The 22,422-nt window shown below is 39.8% G+C and overlaps 1 protein-coding gene across 1 annotated transcript; it reads right to left on the bottom strand.

Annotated features, from left to right (window-relative positions):
- Positions 1-245: 245 nt before the first annotated feature.
- Positions 246-22,410, bottom strand: BBOX1 (gamma-butyrobetaine hydroxylase 1). The gene is made up of 7 exons (XM_062495280.1): positions 22,189-22,410; positions 20,420-20,534; positions 9,289-9,487; positions 5,749-5,854; positions 2,420-2,616; positions 1,553-1,719; positions 246-406 (listed from the first exon to the last, which is right to left on the bottom strand). The coding sequence occupies exons 1-7, from the start codon at positions 22,408-22,410 to the stop codon at positions 246-248; spliced, it is 1,167 nt and encodes a 388-aa protein (XP_062351264.1).
- Positions 22,411-22,422: the final 12 nt, after the last annotated feature.

The following is a 22,422-nucleotide window of genomic DNA, read 5'->3' as shown; positions in this document are numbered from 1 at the left end:
ACTGAGCAGCCATAGCTTCTCTGAACAACTTGCTGCAGTACCTCAGCACCCTCACAGTAAAGAATGCCTTCCTAATATCTAATCAAAACCTACCCTCTGTCAGTTTAAAGCCATTCTCTTGGTTCTATGACAAGCCCTTGTCAAAAGTGATGTTAGTTTCTGAAAAGAAGACTTTTTTTTTTAATATTGCTGTTGTCATTGAGGTTAGATAATCCACGTTTTGCTCATTCTAGTTAGAAGAAATCTCAATCCCTATTCAGGACCCTTTTCCTAAGGAGCCTGAGCCTTGACATGACGACATCCCAGTCTGCATAGGCACCTTCCAGGTGACGTGTCACTTCTGAACATGATGGGAAGCCCTGGCGACCATGAAGCACACGCCAATTATCAAATGTCAGTATGTCTCCTATAAAGAGATTGCACAAAGGTCAGTAGCTGGAATGTTATAGTTATCATATATAACCTTCAAAAAAATACAGAAGTAGATTCATATCAACAGTTAGGGAGCAGCAATTTTAAGGAGCCCAGCTGGAGATACACAGCAACAATACACTTTCTCAACCAGAGAGGCCAGTTCCCTTTTGACTTTTCTTTCATTTTTTGTATAATGAGGAGTTAAAAAGCAGAGTGGTAGAGGAGTCCATACTGAGAAAATCAAGCCTTGAGGAGACAGGCAACTACAGTAAATCCAGAGAGGTGAAATAAATGAAATGGGTGAAAGCCACTAGGATACTTTTTGTTTGATCAGTCTAGTACTATTTCTACTATACACATACATACTATCCCTGTTAAGAGAATTTCATGAGAACAAAGTCAAGACATTGAAAGGTAGGAAATCACATAATTAGTGCTAGAATACCAATTTAATTTTTCTCCCTTGTGTGCCACCATTATGGTAAATCTTGAATGAAATAAACTCAGTCTGTCTTATCTTCTCCTCATTCCCTCTACTACCATTTCAACATGTTAAACAACAAAATGGATGTCACTAATGTAATGTAAGGCACTTTGTTTTTCCATTAATGTGGTCCTACACATTGTTTTATTACGTGTTTCCAATGGAGAGAGATCAATTTCCTCACAGACATTTTGGATATAAGTACCATAGTATATAAGGCTGTCAGATCCACTGATGAATTTACTTTTTTAATATCTCTTGAGAGACTAATATCTTTATTTTAATGCTGGGGAATAAAAGAACAGACATTAAGACCACACATGATATCACACATAGTATTTCCCATCTATGGTGCTATTGGTACATCAGTTTCCAATATGGTACGTAGCATAAAATGCTGCTTTGGATTTAGTATAAAGATACCTTAGGCTAATCTATACATAGACTATTCCCTCCTGTCATTTTTTCTTCTTTATAGTAAAGATGGCAAAATAAATCTATGAGATGAATGTAAGAATGCATAATATTTATGAAACAAAATAGATGATAGAAAGGCTCAAGGTTCCTCTCAGTACTACTGCTAACAGTGTTCAAGTATTTTGACTGTCAGGAAAAGATGTGAAAAATTGTTGTGAGGAGAAGAAACTTACTGACCTGGTTTCAGCATGAAAGTAAACTTGTGTTCTTCACTGTTCAATAAATCATTAAATTCCTTTAGAGCTGCATAAAATGGCCTCACTTTTTCAGCTGGTATATCAAACACTGTGTCTCTTGTTGCATTATTATAATTGATACGAATTTCTTGGCCTCTGGAATCTATGCTATGAAACAAAGGAAAGGGGGAAAAAAAGAATGAAAAAAAGACAAACAAATGTATTTTGTCATTACTGAAACAGTTCATGATTAAACAGTGACTGAATTCTGCCGGAATATCAGTATGTTTCTATACTAAAATTCAATTTGATATTGGATTGGATTTTTCTAATTAAGCCTAACTAGGAAAAGGGATAATCAGGAGAAAGTGTAGACACTCAATTTGCTCAAAAATCTATATTATACACTCTTTAATTGTAAACTTATTTTTAATAAATCATACACTTCTTTAAAATCAGAAAATAATATGATTATTTGCATTTCATCTTTTGATAGTATATAATTCTTAATCTAAATGTTTCAAATTATGACCTCTCCTTGGCATGATATATATGTACATTGACTAGCATTTAGTAAAAGATTTGGCTGTTGCTAACCCTTGCCTTTGCCTAGGAGTTACTCTAATTACCACCATTTCTTGTTTGTGTGTAGCCAAACCAAGTAAGCGCTACAGTGCACAGAACAAGTCACACATTCCCCAAAAAACAGACTAAACACCCCAACCAAACAAACAAAAAACCCCACCAAAACCTCAGGCCAAATGAAACCAGTGTTTTTCCACAAGGTGGCAGGAGCAGACCTTCTCTTTACCAACAGGTAATCTACCAGATTACCGGGATTTTCTTTTTAGGTGTTGAAACTACTCACTCTATAATCCTTTGTTTACAGTGCATAGCAAAATCACAGTAATCCACCCCAACATCAGCATAGTCTACAGCAGTAGAGGACAGGATCTGATATGCCTCAGGATTTTGTTTCTTCAGCTTGTTGGATACATGAAATCCATCTACAACTTCACTTTCACCTCCTGCAGCTGTTTGCTTTATACAGTGAAGAAATTGAACCTGGAATGAATTAACAGCTCTTTAAAAAATAATTAGCTTGTGTATTTAACAGTTTATTAGTGTCAGTTCTCTCACATCTGTGGTTCTTTTATTCTAGTTGTTTGGTTGTTTTTTTCCCCAGTGACAGACTGAGTTCTTATTTACTGCAGCTTCACAACACTGCCACCAGTATCACAAAGGCAGAAAATTAAAATAGCATGTTCATAAATCCATCCCATTTGGGATATCTTCTAATGCTTGCAACCTGTGAGTCCGTGACAAAGAGGTCTTGCCTCTTTCCTTTGAGTCTGTCTTTTGGCAGTCACAAAATTTTAAATGCATTTCAGTCATATCTCAACAAGGCATATTAGGTTTGTCCTGCAGAAGCAAAACCTGGTGTGAATTATCCACTCATAGAAGGGAAGAAGTGGCTATAAGAGAAGGCCTGTCTCTGTGATAAAGTATCATTAAGAGTTTCATTTCACTTTAGAATTAATTTGCCAATGTATAAGATGGAGCAAAAAGCCTAAGCTGGGCTCTAGGTTGCACTGGTCTAAATATGAGCTGCTCACACAAGTAGTAAAACTTCCTGTGGCTCTACATATCACACAAACTGTAATTGCTCATCCTGCAAATGACACAAAATACATTTGTCATATCAAATGTTGTTACCTTTGTCACTTGGCCCTTCCATGATGGTGAATTATTTCTGAGACAACTAGGAGAATAAAATAACCAAACCAAACAAAAAGATCTCCAACAGCAACAACCAAAAGCAAGCAAACAAATGAACAAACAAAACCACAAAAAACCCAACCAACCAAAAGACCCCACAACAACCCTCCCAAACAAACAAACCCACAAAAACCCCCCAACCAAAACGAAGTCCACAAAAAAAAAACCAAACAAACAAACAAAAAAAAACAGCAACAAGAAAAACCCTAACAAAAAAACACCCCACAAACATAAAAAGCTTAAACAAATAAGCAACAAAACTGAAAAGCCAAACAACTCACCAACCAAAAAACTCAACCCAAACCAAAACCCCCTCAGGATGGAAAAGAGGATTAGAACAGGGTTTGTTCTCCTTACCAGTTGGACCTGCAGACCTTGGTGATGGTAATGAAGGAGGAAACTGAAGCTGTGGGCAGGGCAAAGGGCCCACTGAAGGGAGCACAAGACAACAAGTTGTTTTTTTTTTCTGTGGCCACAGCTGGCCTTGTGTAAGGTAAGCACAGCTTGGCCCAGCCAAGGTGGGCTGCAGTAATGTAAGTTATGTTATGCTCCTAGGAAATCCTAAGACAGGATTTTTATGGGACAGTTCTGAAATTAATCATCATCCTTTAAGAACATGTCTAAATATTTGTAATAAATCATAGAATCACAAAAGCACAGAATAACTAGGTTGGAAGAGACCTTCAAGATTATCGAGTCCAACCCCATGCCCTAACACCTCAACTAAACCCTGGCACTTAGTGCCACATCCAGTCTTTTTTAAAATACATCCAGGGATGGTGACTCCACCACCTCCCTGGTCAGACCATTCCAGTATTTCATCACTCTTTCAGTAAAAAACTTTTTCCTAATATCCAACCTATATTTCCCTTGGTGCAGCTTGAGACTGTGTCCTCTCATTCTGTCAGTTGTTGCCTGGTGAGAGAGACTGACCCTCACCTGACTACAAACACCTTTCAGGTAGCTGTAGAGTGATAAGGTCTCCCCTTATCTCTTCTCCTTTTCTCCAGGCTAAACAACCCCAGCTCCTCCAATCATTCCTCATAGGACTTGTGTTCCAAACCCCTCACCAACTTTGTTGCTCTCACCTGGATGTGCTCAAGCATCTCAATGTCCCTCCTAAACTGAGGGGACAGAACTCGAGAGAGTGAGTACTCGAGGTGCAGCCTCACCAGTGCTGAGTACAGGGGAAGAGTCACCTCCCTGCTCCTGCTGGCCACACCAATCCTGATACAGACCAGGGGCTATTGGCCATTGGCCTTGTTGGCCACCAGGGCACACTGCTGGCTCATGTTCAGCCAGCTGCTGACCAGTACCCCCAGGTCCCTTTCTGCCTGGGCACTGTCCAGCCACTCTGTCCCCAGCCTAGTGTTGCAAGCTTAAGAACAACAACTTAAGAACTCAAATATTGTGTAATAACTAGATATATAAAGAAAACAGCACATTCAGGACAATGTTCAAAAACATTTCAATGTACTTAATTAGTTTTATTTCCTATAAGCACATTTGAATGAGAAAGGTTACTCTCTTTTTCTAATGTTTCATATCAGAGCATGAGCTTTGACACAGACAGGACAATGAGCTAATTCACATCTGCTCTTGATTAAGAACCCCCTATTCCATTCTTACTCCACATCAATGAACAGTATCTAAAAGATGAAAATATAATCTTATTGTGAAGTATTTGGTACTTCCCTATAGGTAAATCACATTGGCTTTTTGTTCAATTACAGAAATAACAGAGCACTCCACAATAACAGAAAGGAAAGTTTTATAGTGCAAACTTTCCAGGGTTATCTGTGTTCCTTTGTACCTGTTTGTACTACTTTCCACTTCTCTGAAATTATGTGAAGTATGTAGATTACACTTTGATATGACAAGGACTGGGTGAAAACATATTTTCTGTGGTTATCCAATTTTACAGAAAGACCCTGGAGCTTTTTTGTCTGTTATGAAAGGGCAAACAAGTGTTTATCTTGTACCATTTATTAGAAAACAGAATATACCATCTTAATCATATTTCTTTCTCTGTTCCCCTCCTGAGCTGAAGAGGTGAGTCCTAAAATGTCACAACCTGACTATAGCATTTATACACCTAGCTTTTGTGAAATAATGAGAACAGTATTCAAAGCATATAAAGGACCCTAAAGTTTTCTCATATGGAAATATTTTCAATACTTTGTGAATTTAATTTAAAATTTATGGGGTATATGGGAGACATGCTGAATTTACATCATGCTGTAAAAATTGCATACCCATGTGTATATAGATTATCACACACAAATTAATATATCAGTATTTTTACATTGCTCTTTTCAGACAAAATTCAGAACCACTGATCACTAACCATATTTGACACTATAGGAACATTTCCCTTTCCCCTTTTGTGGGGTGAAAAAGTCAGTAAATTGAACTTACCCCAGGTGGATGCTGCAGAACAGGATAATCAGTATGGAAACAGAGTCTCCCATTTGTATAAGCTATATTGTTAGCATCTGCTTTGTCTTGCACTTGCCAAGTTGGTCTTTATAATGAAAGGGAAAAGAGAAATCATGTTAGAACATCTAGCCAGCATGCCAGACAGAACACATTGAAACTGTGAAATCACATTACAAGAGTAATTTAATCTTTGGACATGGAAATATTGTAACATTATGAGGAAATAAGGATTTAGCAGTGTACCTCCACCCCAACAGATTATTTCAGCAGTACTAGATAAACTTCAGTATATCAAGGGACATCTGGCACCAGGGTAGTACCTAGAAGAATGACAGCTTTGCTGAATGCAAAAGCCAGTTGAAGATGCTAACCAAGACGCTTCTGCCAGTAGAAATCATCTTAGTACTGATGCTTCAGAAATAAGTGAGTAGAAGCTGGCCCATTGCTTTTTAGCAACCTTCCATTTTCCCTTTGCCACATAGAGCACATTACCAATGAAATACAAAATTTGTAAAAATCTGTAACTTTCCCCGGAAATTATTTCTAAGGCTTTACAATTTTAGAAAGTATAGACTACCTTTACAGGGGGATCTTTGAAGACTTGCTTCTGGAGAAAAATGTCTTGATGAAAGACTTTGAAACTTCTTCCCTTTCTACGACACCCTTTTTGAGAACTAGCTTTGTTTATTTTATTACGTAGTTTCTGTCTTGGAATTTGGCACAATTCAGTAAAAAAGTTTTCTGACAACTGCAGTGAAAAAAGTAAGCCACAGCTATATGACAAAGACATATACCTTATGTTGCTGCACAGACAAAATATGTTTTGAGTGACACACCATGCAGGAGAATTTGAGACCAAGAACCACAGATTTTATTTACACAAAGTTCACATGATTGAAGACAGTCCTCAGCAGATGCATGTTATGGATCCAGATGTTTGTCTGGAAAAGTGTAATTTACCATACAGAGTCCATATAATTGCGTGCACATAAGTGGCTGAAAAGAAATTTTGAAACTCATTTTCCCTTGTGGAATATTATAGACCAAGTATGTTCCAGATGGTGTGCGCCTAGCTTTACTTCTTAGTAACTGTTAAAAAAGAAAATAGGCTAAAGAACACACAGATAAAATTATTTATATACAGTATATAAATGCTTTTGTTATAGGAGTTGTATTTAGTATAGAAATTATGCAAAATGCTAAAATTAGATTTCTGCGACTGCCAGAGGGAAAACCCCCTTGAATATTTGCAAACATGTTTAACTGCCTAGGAGAAATAGATTTTATTATTTGGTATGGCACATATTCATCAGTACATTGCTTGAGTAACAGCACATATTCATAATCACATGCCCTCAGTACTCAAGTATGATAATTTTAACCACAGTTTGACAGCCAAAAACTAGCCCCTTTATATAATTCCTGTAATTAGTGCTGAAGGCAGTTAGATTTGCTCCTTCTTTAATGTAATAGGCTGTGGTGTCACTTGATGGTTTTAAAACAATTTAACACATTTTAATTGTCTCATTTATATGAAACACATAACATTTCTGGAGTGATAAATAACACTTTATAGAGTCATCATAAGCTTTTGTAAAAGCAGTCATTGCTTTTGTACTATCAGGATTTGTAAGGGAAACTGCTCTGCAGTAGCTTTCCTTCCACATAGGGAACTTTGGTCAAAGCCCAAGTTACTGGCTTGAAGTTAAAGATGCTAATAGAGAGCTCAGCACTGAAAATGGAAAAATCAACCTTACTTTGTCTAAGTCTCAACTGAACTGAAGCATCAACTTGACCATTTTGGGTGCACAGGTAGTAATGGTATGTCCGAGGACTCTTAGACCTTAAGGAGAGCAAAGTGGGTTGGAATAGTTTATGGTTTAATAATTAGGATCAGATTTCAAATTTCCAGATCAGACTTCAAAGCCTCAAGTCCAGGCTGTTTAATAGAGTAGGAAGATTGGCACCAAGCAGGTGTAGCAATTTTTTGGCATTAGATAGCAGCATGGGTTCAGTCTTCATCAGCAGAAAAACAGGGTGTCTGTTACATCCTTAGTCCTGCAAAAGTACAGCACTAGGAACTGAAGCCACATTTGAATAATTTGGTCTTACACTTCATTAAAAGTCTGTGTCTCATACATATGAGATCTGGGACACATGGCCTTCCCCTGCTGCTGAAGACCTCCAGGTGATCCTGATGGATTGTCTGTTTTCATGGGAGTGCTGGAGCCCCAAAGGAAGGCCTTCCTACCACACCACACACTGGACAAGGCTTCAGAACAGAGGAGGAACAAAAGGTCTACAGCATGAGAAGTTGGAGAAGTGAACTGTGATATGACTGGAGTCTTCATTAATGCAGTAGGGTCTCCATAATGGAAAGAAAAAGGTTAATTTAAAAAGCTTTTGGAAACTCTTGATGTTGTTACATGGCTGATACAGAGAAGGTTTCCACTTTTTACAGTAATGACATTTTAAGGGAGGTCACACCAAGTAGACATCTAGACAAGAAGAAAGTATTTTTTCTTTTGTGTGTTAAAATCATAGTCATTGCTGTTACATTTCAGTTTAAAATTCAGGGTTCTGTTGAGGTGATGTTTAATTTGGCAAGTTTTCCAATTCCAAGTTTTTCCTTTTATTTATCATATTTTGTAGGCCATGTATTTGGCTTCCAGTGAAATAGCAGGGAAATTACCCAAAGTTACTATTCTCTTACATTTGCAAAAGCCACCCTAGAACTGGATGCCAGTAAGAAATCAACTTCTGTTTCAGAGGTGAAAATTATTTTAAGTATTAGCTACAAACATTTCTTCTTAAATGGAGATGTGACCTCTTTTTAGATGGAGGTGACTGATTCAGCTCAGCAAGATGTGAGTTGACATCATCATTTGTCTGCTAATTTTGTAGACACTTGCAGAGGGAGAGCTTTAGTTTGCCAGTTCTTGGCATCATATCAAAAGGATAATTTACAAGTGCCTGCTTGTGCTCCTTCAAGCTGAATTCCAGTTGTTGGGATTTGCTTTAGCTTTCCAGAGCTCCAGTACTCTGTTGAAAGCAGGGAAATAGGTACTCAGCCCATCTTCTTGGTGATGTGGGCCACGATACCATTATCTAAGTCTTACCTACATCTGTGACTCAAAATCAGACTAGGCAGAAGTTTCAGAACAGATAACTTCCTCTGTTCAGAACAGGATGGATCAGGGATTTTTGGTTTTGTTTCATGGCATAGATAAGTAATTCTATCTCACCCTTACTCTATATTTGACAACATTTGTTTTCATGTACTTGTCTTTCTCTCATCATTTAATGTTACTGCTGCTCTTCTTTACATATCCTACCTGTGACAGCAAAGCAATTCTCTTATGCAGTATATAAACTTGATGCCAAATTTTCTAATATATAGAGAAAAATCATACACCTTGCTTTATATTAATCCACAAAATATATTCAGCAAACTTAGATGAAGAACATTAGAGGTGATTACAACACTGGCAAAAAAAAGGTACTATAAAACAAACTCACCCATAAAATGTGAGACGCAGGAACCCAATCCTTTGGCCAAGTCTAATCAATTCTCCCTGTCTTGTGGCAGCTCCTGTCAGTAGAACAATTCCTACTTTCTTTAGCATGCACAGCCACTTGTAGGCACTTTCGTCATTGCCCATGATTTCTTGAAAAGGTATTTTGGGAAGTTGAAGGTCTGAGCCCCAGTACTGGCGTTCTAAAAGGGAAGAAATAGAGAAACAAATTATTAGCTGTTTTAGCATCAAAACTCAGGACACAGACAAAGCAGGAAGTTAGTGGGATTTCTATGTATTTGTGAATGTTCCTCAGTCCTGCAAACCATCTCGAATGGAGTCCCTGAGTTTGCACAGATGACAAGCAGACTTATGATGAAATTCAGCAAGACACTGCAGTATCAAAATTTTAGGTCAGAAGTTGAATGAAAGGACAGTTTGAAAGGAATATTTTTTCTAGCAGCGCATCAGAAACGTGTGTATTCATTATTCTGTCTCTACTGGTAAGCCACAAGAGTGAAAATATGATTGCTTTGGAAGTTTCTTGTCAAGGGTGAAAACCCATGGAGCACCCTGAGACATCCCCCATAGGTCAACCCACAGGGCTACTTGACTTCAAACCCATCACTTGGGACCATGATGGTGTTACCTGGGTTCAACCAATTAGCCTGCAAGGTTACTTGAGATTAAATTAATGAGTTCGGACAATGATGGGGTCATGTGAGGTCAACCACTTAGCCTTTGGGGTCACTTGAGGTCAAACTCATTGGTTGGGACTGTGCTGGGGTTACCTGAGTTCAACTAATTAGCCTGTGAGGGTTACTTGAGATTAAACTCATGGTTTGGGACCATGGCAGTCTATGCCCAGCACTGTGAAGAAGCTTCTCAAAACCCAAGGCCATCTATTGCAGGTTCCCCTGCCTGTGCTCATGAAACACTTTTCCTGCCCATTCATCTTCTGCCTCTCTGCTCTGCAGAGACACCACCTGGAGTACTGCATCCAGCTCTGGGGTCTCCAACACATGAAGGACATTGACCTGTTGGAATACAGCACGGCATGTCCCCTGCCCTTAAGAGCTTGTCAGCTGATGCAACAACTCAGGGCATCTAGCCTCTCACATAAATTTGCTAATTTGGTGAAATAACTCTGTCAGGACAGCTTGTTTTGAGTTAATGAGTTACTTTGGCACCATGGGATTACCATTCCCAGTTGACAATAAACATGTTGCTGTGGAAGCAGATGTTGGAAAAGATGTGGAAGGACAAGTTGGAATTACTGACTGACAGACACCCCACTTTACAAACTCTAAAAGCTACACCACTCATTCACAATGCAAAAGTCTCCTGAGTATTCCCTGGAAATGTATGGGGTCTTCTCACCAAAGTTTGGGATGCCTGCTTTGTGGTTCCTCTCTTGAGGGTTGAGTGAAAGGACTCTGTGTACGATATTGACACCTCAGTGGTAAGTTACATTGACACTTAATCTATACCATTTCTTTGCTATATATAATATATAGATATAATACAGGCACCTTTATGTTGTGCACTGTTTTATGTAATCTACTAGTTCTTTTGTTTTATACTGTGTAGTAAATTGTAGAAATACAGCAGGAGAGCAGGGATCAGAGCACTGCTCAGCTCATGACTGAAGTGGATATACTAAGTTTGGTGGGCCACAAGCCCTGGCAAGCCGAGGCAGAAGTCTGAGTGGGGAAGCAAAAAGTGTGCTTGGTGTGCTTTGTTTAAGATGAACCATGCATGACCATATGTGCCTATGCTGTTCTGCACGGGTCTGTGCAGAGGGTCTGTGCAGAGCTGATTAATTAATGTTCCTCCGAAACACCAATCGTGTGGTTGTGCTATTTTTAGCAATAGTTGAAAAGGTATATATTGATGTGTGAAATCAATAAATTGGCTTCATGGTTGCATCAAAGGAGGGTCTCGTCTCTTCGTTATGCAAGTCGGGGTCCTGTCTCTTTGTTGATCGCTGTTAAATGGTGCCCTCAGTATGAGGAGATGGCTGCCTTACTGTGCAGCAGGGTCTGCAGAACTGAAGCACTGCTGAAGGAAGCAGGAAAGCTGGCTGGAGACTTTACTACCTACCCTTCCTGGATTAAGGAGGTGAGCGCCATGGGGGACGATATGGGTCGGGGAATGTCTGACCAAGAAAGAGATGTATTTGGACTTATTACTAAGCTGCTCCAGCAGCATGGCAAATCTTTGCCTTCCCATGACTTAAAAATCTTATTAAAATGGGTATCTGTTAAGTTACTGGGAGCCACAGAGTCCACGGTCTTTACAACAGATCTGTAGGGCAAGGTGGGAATTAAACTGTGGGATTTGGCAATGAAGGGAGACAAAGTGGCTGCAGAAATGCTCCCTTCTTGGCAGGTCATTTTTGCAATCCTGACAGCCCAAGAAATATCCCATGCTAAAGATAAAGCAGATACCTGTCCTCCCTCCACGGCAAAGTTTCTGTGCACTTTAAAGTCTAAAGAAACTGCCTCTGCTGCAGCCCAGGGCACCCCCTCATGAGTGAAAGGGAAAGGGGTCCGCTGCAATCTCCAGGGCCATTTGCCGCTGGCTACTGCCCTGAGGACAGCGAGGAAGACAAGGAAGATGACTCCCCTTGATCCCAGATTTATTGACCCTGAAAAAGAGCCAAACTTATATCCCGGACCCGCACAATCACTGGGTTCTCTTAAAACAACAGGCGTTAAGGGAGGTGGAATTGGAATTGCTGGAAGAATTGTGGCTCCTTTAATATACTCGGGAACACGAAAGCAAACAACGGCCCGATGGGAGCCGCTGTCCTTTCCAGTGATTAAAGAGCTCTGGTGAACACTCATGGAGCACGGAATTGGCTCTCCATATTTGTGAGCTTGCTAGATTCTGTGCCTGCTGTCCATATAATGACACTGCATAATTTAAGATCATTGGCTCAGCTATTGTTAACTCCTACCCAATATGCCTTATGGGAAAAGGAGTGGGGAAAAAAGACTGCAGAACTTATTATGTATTTTATGGGTCATCCTAATTGAAAGCTAATAAATCTTACAGCTAGACAACTTATGGGAACAGGGCCATATATAAATCCTGCTGCCCAAACCCGAGACTGCCCAAGAGATACTCTTGAGGGGGCCTGAGAAGCAGCTTGGCTGGCATTCCTTAAGGTCCCTACTGCACAAAAACCTCAAAAGGCTTTCACATCCATCACTCAAGAAGCCAAATAGCCATACATGCAGTTTATTGACTGCCTTATGCAAGCACTCGAGCATCAAATTGATAACCCAGCCACATGGGAAATTTTGCTTTTAAAATTTGCTATTGAAAATGCAAACACAGACTGTAAAAAAACTTCTTAAGTCCTTACTAAACCAAAATCTGACCTTGACTGAAATGATTGAAGTATGTAACTGCACTGGGATAATAAAACATTAATATGATGCCACGGCTGTGGCCTTGGCAGCCAACAATAGTCCCTCTGTGACTCCGGGAATTTAACTGTGGCAAACCCAGCGACCTTAAAAAAGACTGCTTAGCTCCAAGAGGAGATGAACCTAAACTTTCTGCTTTGTGTCTGCAGTAAGTGGCTGTAAGAGTCACCATTTCGCCAGGCAGTGTCACTCTAGGGATGAGTCTGAAGGTTGCCTGATCCAGGGAAACTGGAATCACAGCGCAGGCACCCCGACACCAATACCTCAGCTGTCACCACAGATGCCACCTTTGCAGGTGCCCAACGAAGGGTCTCCACAAATCTTCACCCAGCAACTACAGGCAGCATCAGACTGGACCTGGCAACCTCAGACACAGTAACTTTACTTCATTCTTTTGTTCATTTATTCCCTACAGGAATTTTTGGACCACCAGAGCCTGGAAAAAGTGCTCTACTAATACAGGGATATCTTCAAGCTCCTTTTTGGACTTTTTGTTATTCCAGAAATTATAGACTCAGACTTTGTTGGGGAAATTAAAATTATGGCTCGGACTCCTTTTCCACCCTGTAGTGTCCCTCAGAGAACCCATATTGCACAGCAGATTTCCTTTTCAAATGATCTGACACCTACTGCAGGGGAACACAGAGAGGGGGTGGGAGGACCTAGTTCTACGGGGACCCCACAAATATTGTGGGTACAAACAATTTCTAAGAAATGTCCCACTTGCAATGGCACCCTGTTGTTACAGGGACAACAGATAACTCTCACTGCTACCCTAGATACTGGAGCAGATGTGACTGTTATCTCTCAGGCCAAATGGCCCCTCACTTGGATCCTTACAGAGGTACCCCAAGCCCTCACTGGGACTGGGGGGACCATCACAGCTACCAAAGTCACCATGGCGTTCAAGTGAAAGGACTGGAAGGTCACATAGCTTCTGTAAAGCCATTTGTTTTGCCTGTACCCATGGTGTTATGGGGATGAGACATACTCTCTCAATGGGGTCTCAAAATCCAGTTGGATTTTTGATATGGGGCCACTGAGGTGCATGTCACCCTGAAACTAACCTGGAAAACTGATACACCTATTTGAGTGGCTCAGTGGCCCCTGTCACTGGTTAAATTGTGTGCACTCACTGAACTTGTCCAAGGAGAACTACAAAAAGGGCATATTCCACCCGTCCTTGGAATTCACCTGTGTTTGTTATTAAAAAACCAACTGGAAAGTGGCACTTGCTCCAAGACTTCTGCAAAATTAATTCTGTGATGGAAGACATGAGAGCCCTGCAGCCTGGACTCCCCTCTCCTACCATGATCCCTCGAAATTGGCATTCAACAGTCATCGATTTAAAGGATTGCTTTTTGACATTCCTTTGCACCCTGATGATGCTCCTAAATTTGTCTTTACTGTTCCAAGCACTAATATGCAAGCACCCTTGCAAAGATATCACTGGCTTGTTCTCCCCAAGGAATGAAAAAGAGTCCTACCATTTGTCAGTGGTTTGTTGCAAAGGTCCTTAGCCCCCTTTGCCAAAAAATGTCTTCTTCCTTGTTATATTATTATATGGATGACATTCTTATTGCAGTGGAAAAAAAAGAAGTCATGGAGGAAGCCTTTGCCCTTGTTGTAGACGCTGTAACCCAAGCAGGGCTTTATATTGCTTCAGAAAAATTCCAACATCAACCCCCTTGAAAATACCCTGGCTGGCTCAAAATCTTACTGAAAACAGGAATTTATGTTTTAGCTGTACTGTTGCTTTTGATGATTTGCTTGCCAAGCATTTTTCAACGTGTTCAAAAATTGATAAACAAATCTATGGAGATGATTTTGCTATTAGAAAGGAAAGGGGGAGATGTAGAAATACAGCAGGAGAGCAGGAATCAGAGCACTGCTCAGCTCATGACTGAAGTGGATATACTAAGTTTGGTGGGCCACAAGCCCTGGCAAGCCGAGGCAGAAGCCTGAGTGGGGAAGCAAAAGGTGTGCTTGGTGTGCTTTGTTTAAGATGAACCATGCATGACCATATGTGCCTATGCTGTTCTGCACGGGTCTGTGCAGAGGGTCTGTGCAGAGCTGATTAATTAATGTTCCTCAGAAACACCAATCGTGTGGTTGTGCTATTTTTAGCAATAGTTGAAAAGGTATATATTGATGTGTGAAATCAATAAATTGGCTTCATGGTTGCATCAAAGGAGGGTCTCGTCTCTTCGTTGTGCAAGTGGGGGTCCTGTCTCTTTGTTGATTGCTGTCAGCAAGTAACTCTGAGGCTTTTGTCTGTTGATTTTCTGTCTATTCAATAAATAACTCATTTTATAATAGACCTAATTGGCCATTCTTAAGAACTTGGAAACCAGAGCAATTTAGGCAGTCACCTGAAGTTGAGTTGCTGTCAAAAATCTAAGCCTAAGGCAGGGCTTGTCTAAAGCTCTCACTCGATCCATAACATGCAGTGAGTCCAGAGGAGGCCACCAAGTTGATTAGACGGTTGGAGTACCTCTCATATAAAGAAAAGCTGAGAAAATTGGGATTGTTCAGTCTGAAAAAAGAAGGCTTCAGGGTGACTTAACTGTGGGTGGTGAGGCACTGGAACAGGCTGCCCAGGGAACGTGTTGAAGTGTTCAAGGCCAGGTCTGATAAGGCTTTGAGGAACCTGGTCTAGTTGAAGGTGCCCATGGCAGGGAGCTTGGAACAAGATGATCTTCAAGGTTCCCTTCCAACCCAAACTGTTCTGTAATTCTATGATCCCAGAGCACAGCTGGAGGAACTCTACCACTGGTGCTCCCTTGCCACTCTCACTAGGTATGTTTCATTTACTTTTAACTTTGGTAAGACTTAACTATTTGACCTGAGGTTTCCTACGGCAGTATCTGATGAAAGTTTCAACAAAGACTAAAAGAAATCAAACCCCTAGAGCAGTGAAAAGCATAATGTCCATATCTTACCTGTAGCATACAGGAGATTTAGGAAAATGTGACATTGACTGGTGCCAGGTCGGAGACAAAAAACACAACTCTCTGTGTTTCATGTGACGGAAGACTAAGCACTTTATTCTTGTCAACTCTCCTTAAATAGAGAGATTTAATTTCACAGGTATATGTGTGTGATTGGTTACAATCTCAGTCACTCATTTCCTTGGCCAATGATACATCTGCACTTAGGGTCCAATAGATTGGCTGGGATTCTCTGTATTTATTCAAATCCATCTTAGCATTGCTCACCCAGGTACCTGCCTGCTTACAGGCTGGTTGGGTTTCAGACTGCAACTTTAAACCAGCTGCAATATGCAATGTGACAGGAAAAGAACTCCAATAGAGTAATTTGTCTCTGCGGAGAAGCTAGTAGGAAGCACCACTTTGGTCACCATCTGTCTAAAATTTCTCATTACATATATTTTAGGATTTTCAGAAACATATGCCAAAATCATATTGATATCTTTCACTAAAAGACAGTGCTGTAGCAATTCAATAGTGCAGGCAAAACCACATAATAGCAACTAAGCCCCACAATTCTTCATTTTGAGCTCAGTATCATAGGCCAAGGTCACTTAGTTAAAATAATAAAAGGTTTCCACCCCTCTCCATTCAACCTTTATTTTTTCCCCTCAAATTAATGCTACCCGGACAAATTTTGCTAAAGAGCCCTGAAACCAATATCACCTGAATTTTAATGGCTCTAGTCTAATCAGCCAAGAGCTCAAGGGAGCAGTAGTGTAGAAAGGAAAAAGGCAGGATACTAATCATAAAGCCCAAACCACAGTTTCTCACCAGGACACTTTCTGGAGCCTGACAGTGCAGTTAACTTCCATTTAATTTCTCTGTATTACTGGCAGAAGACACTGGAAGCTACAGCTGTGGGTCACATTTCCTACAAATAATAGCAATTTTCTTTTGCAGTTAATAGAATCCCAAAGAATGTCCAAAAATACTGTATGATGTACCTGGACCACTGAATCCATCTTGGTCTTTTATTTGTTCATTCATAGGGATTTTAAAATAGTACAGGTTTTAAAGGCAAGAAAAATGGCTGCCCATGCAGCTGAAAGAAAACTGCTTCATGGAGCTGGTAGTGATTTTATTGTAACAAATTGCACCTGTAAGCCCCCTTAGTACATCTAACCTGAAACTACCAGAAGTTTCCAGTGCAAAGGAACCTTAGGTCAAGAGATAACTTTCATTAAGCTGCCTTGCTAGAAAGCACCATTGGTAATTATTTTCTCCCTTGTATTTATACTGCTTATCACAGAATCTAGAATCACAGAATGGTTTGGGTTGGAAGGAACCTTGAAGATCAGCTGATTTCCATCATCCACCCATGGGCAGGGAGTAGACCACTAGAACAGGTTGCTCCAAGCTCCATCCAACCTGCCCTTGAACACTCCCATGGACTGGGCATCCACACCTTCTCTGGGCAACTCCCTCCAGGGAAGCAGTGGGTCTTTTCTATTTCATGAAGGCTGTCTGGAGCAAAAGGTGCTGAGGGAAGGGATGGCCCAGACCATAGACAAAACCCCAGATCTATGTGCTTTTCAAAATGGGAAGAATGAAACATTTCTGAAAGAATTAATGCCTCTTTCAATAACTTCAGAACAAAAATTTGGGAGGAAAAAGAAAGAGAAAACAAAAATCCTGTTTCTTGATGATACCAGGTTAGTCCTAACTACATTAGAGTTTGCACAAAATGAGAAGATGCCCTTTGCTCAGTACCTGCAGATGGTGTGCATGCACCAGCACTAGGAATAATCCAGCACTTACTACACAAGCTGGGAAAATGCTGATCAAAGTCTTCTGGAGTAACATAAGAAAGTCTAGATAACATTAGAGTAAATTACTTCATCTAAAATTATTTCACCTACAGCATGTATTTTAATGTTTTTTGAACACCAAGTGTATGGTGAGTTATGTATATGTGCAGCCTAACTCATGTCATTACACTCTTATTAGTTACTACTGCAGGATAAATTCAAATGACCAAACTTTTAAAGTAACAAAACTACTTTTAACTTAATCCTCCTAAAATTATTATCTCTCAGGACCTAGCAGAGAAACCGAAAACACCATTGATGCTGTTAAAATCCTGATTCAAACTTTTGTGGAGCTGGATGTATATCTCCAACATCATAATATGACATTTTAAAGAACTATCATCATCTGAAACCTTTAAACTGCTGTTAAAACCTTAACCTAACCTAAGGTTAAAAATATTAAGTACCACTACAGACTAGCTCGGCAGAATCTTCTCTTCCATCCAATAGGAAAATATCAGATGTTATTTAATTTCCACCCCCACCTCCCCAAACCCCCAAGTCCCATCCTGTTTGTGGTATGCCAGCATGTTGGAAAACGAGCCTCAGCAAACACAGTTAATACAGGACACTGGCTTACTTTGTGTCTCTCACAGGCATCCTCTACTGCATCTGAATTACAGACATGGTAAATCATTCCTGTGACATCTGCTGGGTAGAACTCAAGTAATCAGAAAGAAAAAGAGAGTATCTTTGAGGCACCACAGCTGAAGAAGTAGAATATGGCTCTTTTGCTGTTCTTTTGGAAGCATCTTGTAAGCTGGGCTGAAATTAACCTTGATATACTCAAACAGCAGATTTTGATTTTGTGTATTGTATGGATAGGACCTGGCAATGTTTTAAAAGGGAAATCTTGACATACTTCCATAGAGTTATTTATAGTCACTTCATCATGCACTGAAAATCTGACTTACTCTTCTTTTTGGGTTTGACAAAATGTCTGACATCTACGTTTTTTGAATCAGAAACTATAATGGAAAAACATTTTTTAAAAGAACACCACTAAAAGCAAATAACCACTTGCAAAAAAGAAAAAGTTAGCCACAGCTGTGATAATGTCAGCAGGGCAGGTTAACCTTTAACTACAGCAGTCTGGAGAGCTTGGGTTTCTCTTTGTTGAATCAGCATGCAGGGCTGGCATTTTGTATCATTGCTGTACTACTGGGGTATGATTAGCTACTTAAGGGCATGTAATTTGCAGTGTGCATCTCCAATCACCACAAGGAAGTGTATGTAAACTTAACACAATACACAACAAAAAACAGATCTTAAACAGCCAGCAAACAAACTCACAGGCTGCAGCTTTTTTTTTGCAACTGAAACCTGGAAAAAACTGCAAGAAGGTGTCAGTCATAATGTGCCAGGTCTTGTCTGAGAATATAAGGAAGAGCTGAATGACACCACTAAAAAAAGCCAGTTAATTGCTGTAATGTTTATACACTTATTTCTTCAGACAGACCGTGTGAAACAGAATTTGAAAAAACACTGCCCAAAGAATGAAACAGATCCTTGGTGTATATTTTTACCTAGATGGTTCCAACGGAGAAGAGCAATGGCAGAGCAGAGAACTGGCTTCCAAGACATGCACTGTATTTACATGCCAAGAGCGATTACTGTGCAAATGCATGCATATGAAAGGCAAATCACAACCAGTTAACACTTCATAATAGGTGAAAAAAGTAGCATTATATCTGAATTCTTGAAATCTCAGTAATTAATACCCTTGCCAATGAACACAACTTGAGATCTAGATTATTTTGTCTGGGTATTTGTTAAAGCAATGTTCAGTTTACATTGATCCCTTCAAAGACTACAGAACATCCTGCTAGCTTTCATAGTATACTTATTTTCACAAATAAAAGTTCTTACCATCTGAAAAATCAAGTCTAGTTTCCCTGAATAGGTTTGTATCTTCACCATATTCAGTCTGGAAGCATGCCAAACCCTTCAAAATAGTAAACAAACCCATTTATTTTTGCCAAAATTAAAGTAGATACAAATTTTTATATTACCAGGGGAAAATAGTTCCATTCTGAACCATGAAGAGTCTATTATATCCACTGAAATAAATGGAAATATTTCTGATCATTTAAGTTTTGACCTGTAATGTCCTACTTTAACAGATACTGTCTTAACTCTGAATACAGATGCACAGCTCTCTGCAACAGCAGATCTCACAGGAACACTGTCAGGAGCAATTGCAGGCATCTTGCAAGCTTTCACACTTTCATGCTCAGTCTGAAAAGCTGTCAAAGTAATGATGATATGCATCATGCCAAAAACTAGTGGGTTTATAATTATTCACTTAAAAGGGTAAGTGATTTGTACAGGGTAAATGTTACAAAGTCAGTTGTACAAAATCCTTCATGATCAAAAGACAGTCTACCACTAAAACATGCACAAGAAGCAAAGCAAACACAACCTGAACTTCAGCACCACACACTGCTATGCTACACATTTACTTTTTAACAAGAAGGCCATGAAAATGGGGAAGAAAATTCAGTTGTAACTCCCTTGCAATTCCAAATAACCTTTCTTTTTAGAAAAAAATAGAAAAATCTAAATACTTTAAATAGCACTCACACACTTGCATAGTCACAGACCACTGCTGGTCCATGGCTCATTTGTGAGACCTACTAATATTTTCTGGAAAGAAAAGGCTTTCAGGAAAGTAAATTCAGCCCAATTAGATGCACTTCTCTCAGGCAGAAAAGGTAGAAGAGGGAAAAGATAACCATGGGTCCCTGTCATGCATGCACAGCCTGGCACTGGGTACCAAGGGTTGTTGCCACTGCTTCAGCTGGGCAGACCTGGTGCTCACACAGGCACCTCTAACCAGGACTGTCAGTGCCATTTGCATTTGACATAAGCATGGCAGACATAGATTGAATTCCTACCTGGTAAAAATAAATCTGCTCGCATTACAGCTCTGGCTTCTTCGGAGAAGCATCGTTTTTTCAACCACTCAGCTTCATATTCACTTGTGTGTTCATCAGGCCATGTAATAGAGATCTTTCAAAACAAAGCAAAAGGTGAGTTCAGAAAAGATACATTTGAAAAACATCATCTAGAACAACAAAATCCCTTAGAAACAGCAGAAATTGTAATATTTAGATCAATAATATCAGAGTTAAACTTTTCCTGAAGCATGATAGCAAACAAGTAATGAAAATCCAACCTGGACACGATTCAAATTCTGACACTTTTTATAAATGTTCATTTTCATTTCAACCCATGACCTAATTTGCTGGTTTGTGTGGACTGTTTCCACTGTGGGAGCTGCACTTAATAGAAAGAAGGAAATTGTAAAAACTGGCACGTATCACTGGGGAGAGCACTTCACCCCAACTCAGAAGAGTGAAAACATCTTGCAAAACACTGTCAGGTTGTGAGAAAAGAAAAAGAGTGAGACAGACAAGGACCTTGTGCTAGGAGAGAAATCCACCTCCTACTTTTGAAGTCTTCCCTCTATCAAATAAATTTTTAAAAAGTGTTGGGTTTTCCAATTCCTGAAAAAAAAAAAACACATGGAAAGAAAGCATATGGCTTTGCTTGTCATGAACTGAAAGAGCTCCAGCACAGACCCTCAACTGAATTTTTAACACGGATGAGTAGGTATCAATTCCCAATTCACATGACTCTGCTCAATCATATGATAGTAAAACACTATCATTTCAGTATTAGTGCCGTGCTTTCATCAGTTTCTAAGTGGAAGCAGACAACTCCTAATTTGCCTAATCAAATAATGATTTTACATTGCATTATTTTTGTCCACAATCAACTTGGGAGCTCAGAATTCCTCACCAGAGACCCTTACCCTGTGGCTGAGACACCTGCACATGAGTCAGCAAACTGACTCTGCAAACTGCCCCTGCAGCGAGGCTGCCCCCTCTGACCTAGGATTGACTGCTGGATGTTCAGTATGTTTAAAACACCTTTAAGTACAAAATGAAGGGAATGAGTTTGCCAAAGGAGCCATGTACTGCTTTTAATAAAACAAAAAAATCTAAATAATACAGGTTTTTATGTATCGGGAAAGATTGAAATCCATAAGGAGGGCAGCTCTTATCCTCTCTTGCTCAATAACCTTCCATTTTTTAGGAAGAAATGTTAATGTAGATAAGTAGATAGGGATACAGACATTAGTCCAATTCTGATTATTGGATTCAACTTTGGTTTGAGTGTTCACTCCAAGATGAAAGTTATTTTACATTGAAAAGTTGCTAATAAGCTGATTTTTGTTAGGGATTCAGGTCATCATCATTTTGCCATTTGTTTTTCAGATTTTCAGGCCATTTACTTAAAGAACAAAGAGAGTAAAAAGTCTAAGTGTAATTAAATGTGCAAGAGATGTCTGTATTTTCAACAACTAGTGATGAAGCATATGGTAGAACTTTTAAAAGCATTATTATATTACAAAAGCTGAAGCCTGGGTTTATGCAGCCTCTGCATAACATAACTATAAAGCGAAGTGTCATATGAAGGTGCAAAGATCTGAGTTTCCCAAAATTGTGATTCTTCCTAAAAAGTTTTTGCAAATAGCTGGTAAGGTTTGCAAATAAACGAACTGTGATTAGAGTATAACGTGGAATTGTCTCGATTTTAGATTAATAAGCATTGTTAGATAAGTTTTACGAGAAGGTGAATGATGATTTGCTTCAAATACCTTTCTGCAATCTGCCAGAACAACCTGCTTCGCCACGATGTTCACATCCAGATCCTCGAAGAGCAGCCTGCGCGCTCCAGCGGAGGGCAGGAAGCAGAGCGGACACTGGCAGTTGTCCCGCAGCCAGACGCAGGGGTAGCTGCTCTCATTTCCGTCCTCCCACTTCACGCAGACGAAATGGCCCTCGTGCAAAGCTTCCACTTTCTGAATCGCCGGGCTCATGCTGAGTTTGTT

This window comes from Cinclus cinclus, chromosome 6 (assembly GCF_963662255.1).
Source record: "Cinclus cinclus chromosome 6, bCinCin1.1, whole genome shotgun sequence".
Lineage (NCBI taxonomy): Eukaryota > Metazoa > Chordata > Aves > Passeriformes > Cinclidae > Cinclus > Cinclus cinclus.
Note: the sequence above shows the minus strand (reverse complement) of the source record. Positions and strands in the feature narration are given on the sequence as shown.

What these genes read in the sequence shown, in the direction of transcription:
- BBOX1 (XM_062495280.1), bottom strand. Translation starts at nt 22,410, where the DNA reads ATGAGCCCGGCGATTCAGAAAGTGGAAGCTTTGCACGAGGGCCATTTC. An exon ending in TTCTGCAGCATCCACCTGGG is followed by an intron (nt 2,617 to 5,748) that starts GTAAGTTCAATT and finishes AATTCATTCCAG; the next exon opens with GTTCAATTTCTTCACTGTAT. An exon ending in TACTTTCATGCTGAAACCAG is followed by an intron (nt 407 to 1,552) that starts GTCAGTAAGTTT and finishes ATCTCTTTATAG; the next exon opens with GAGACATACTGACATTTGAT.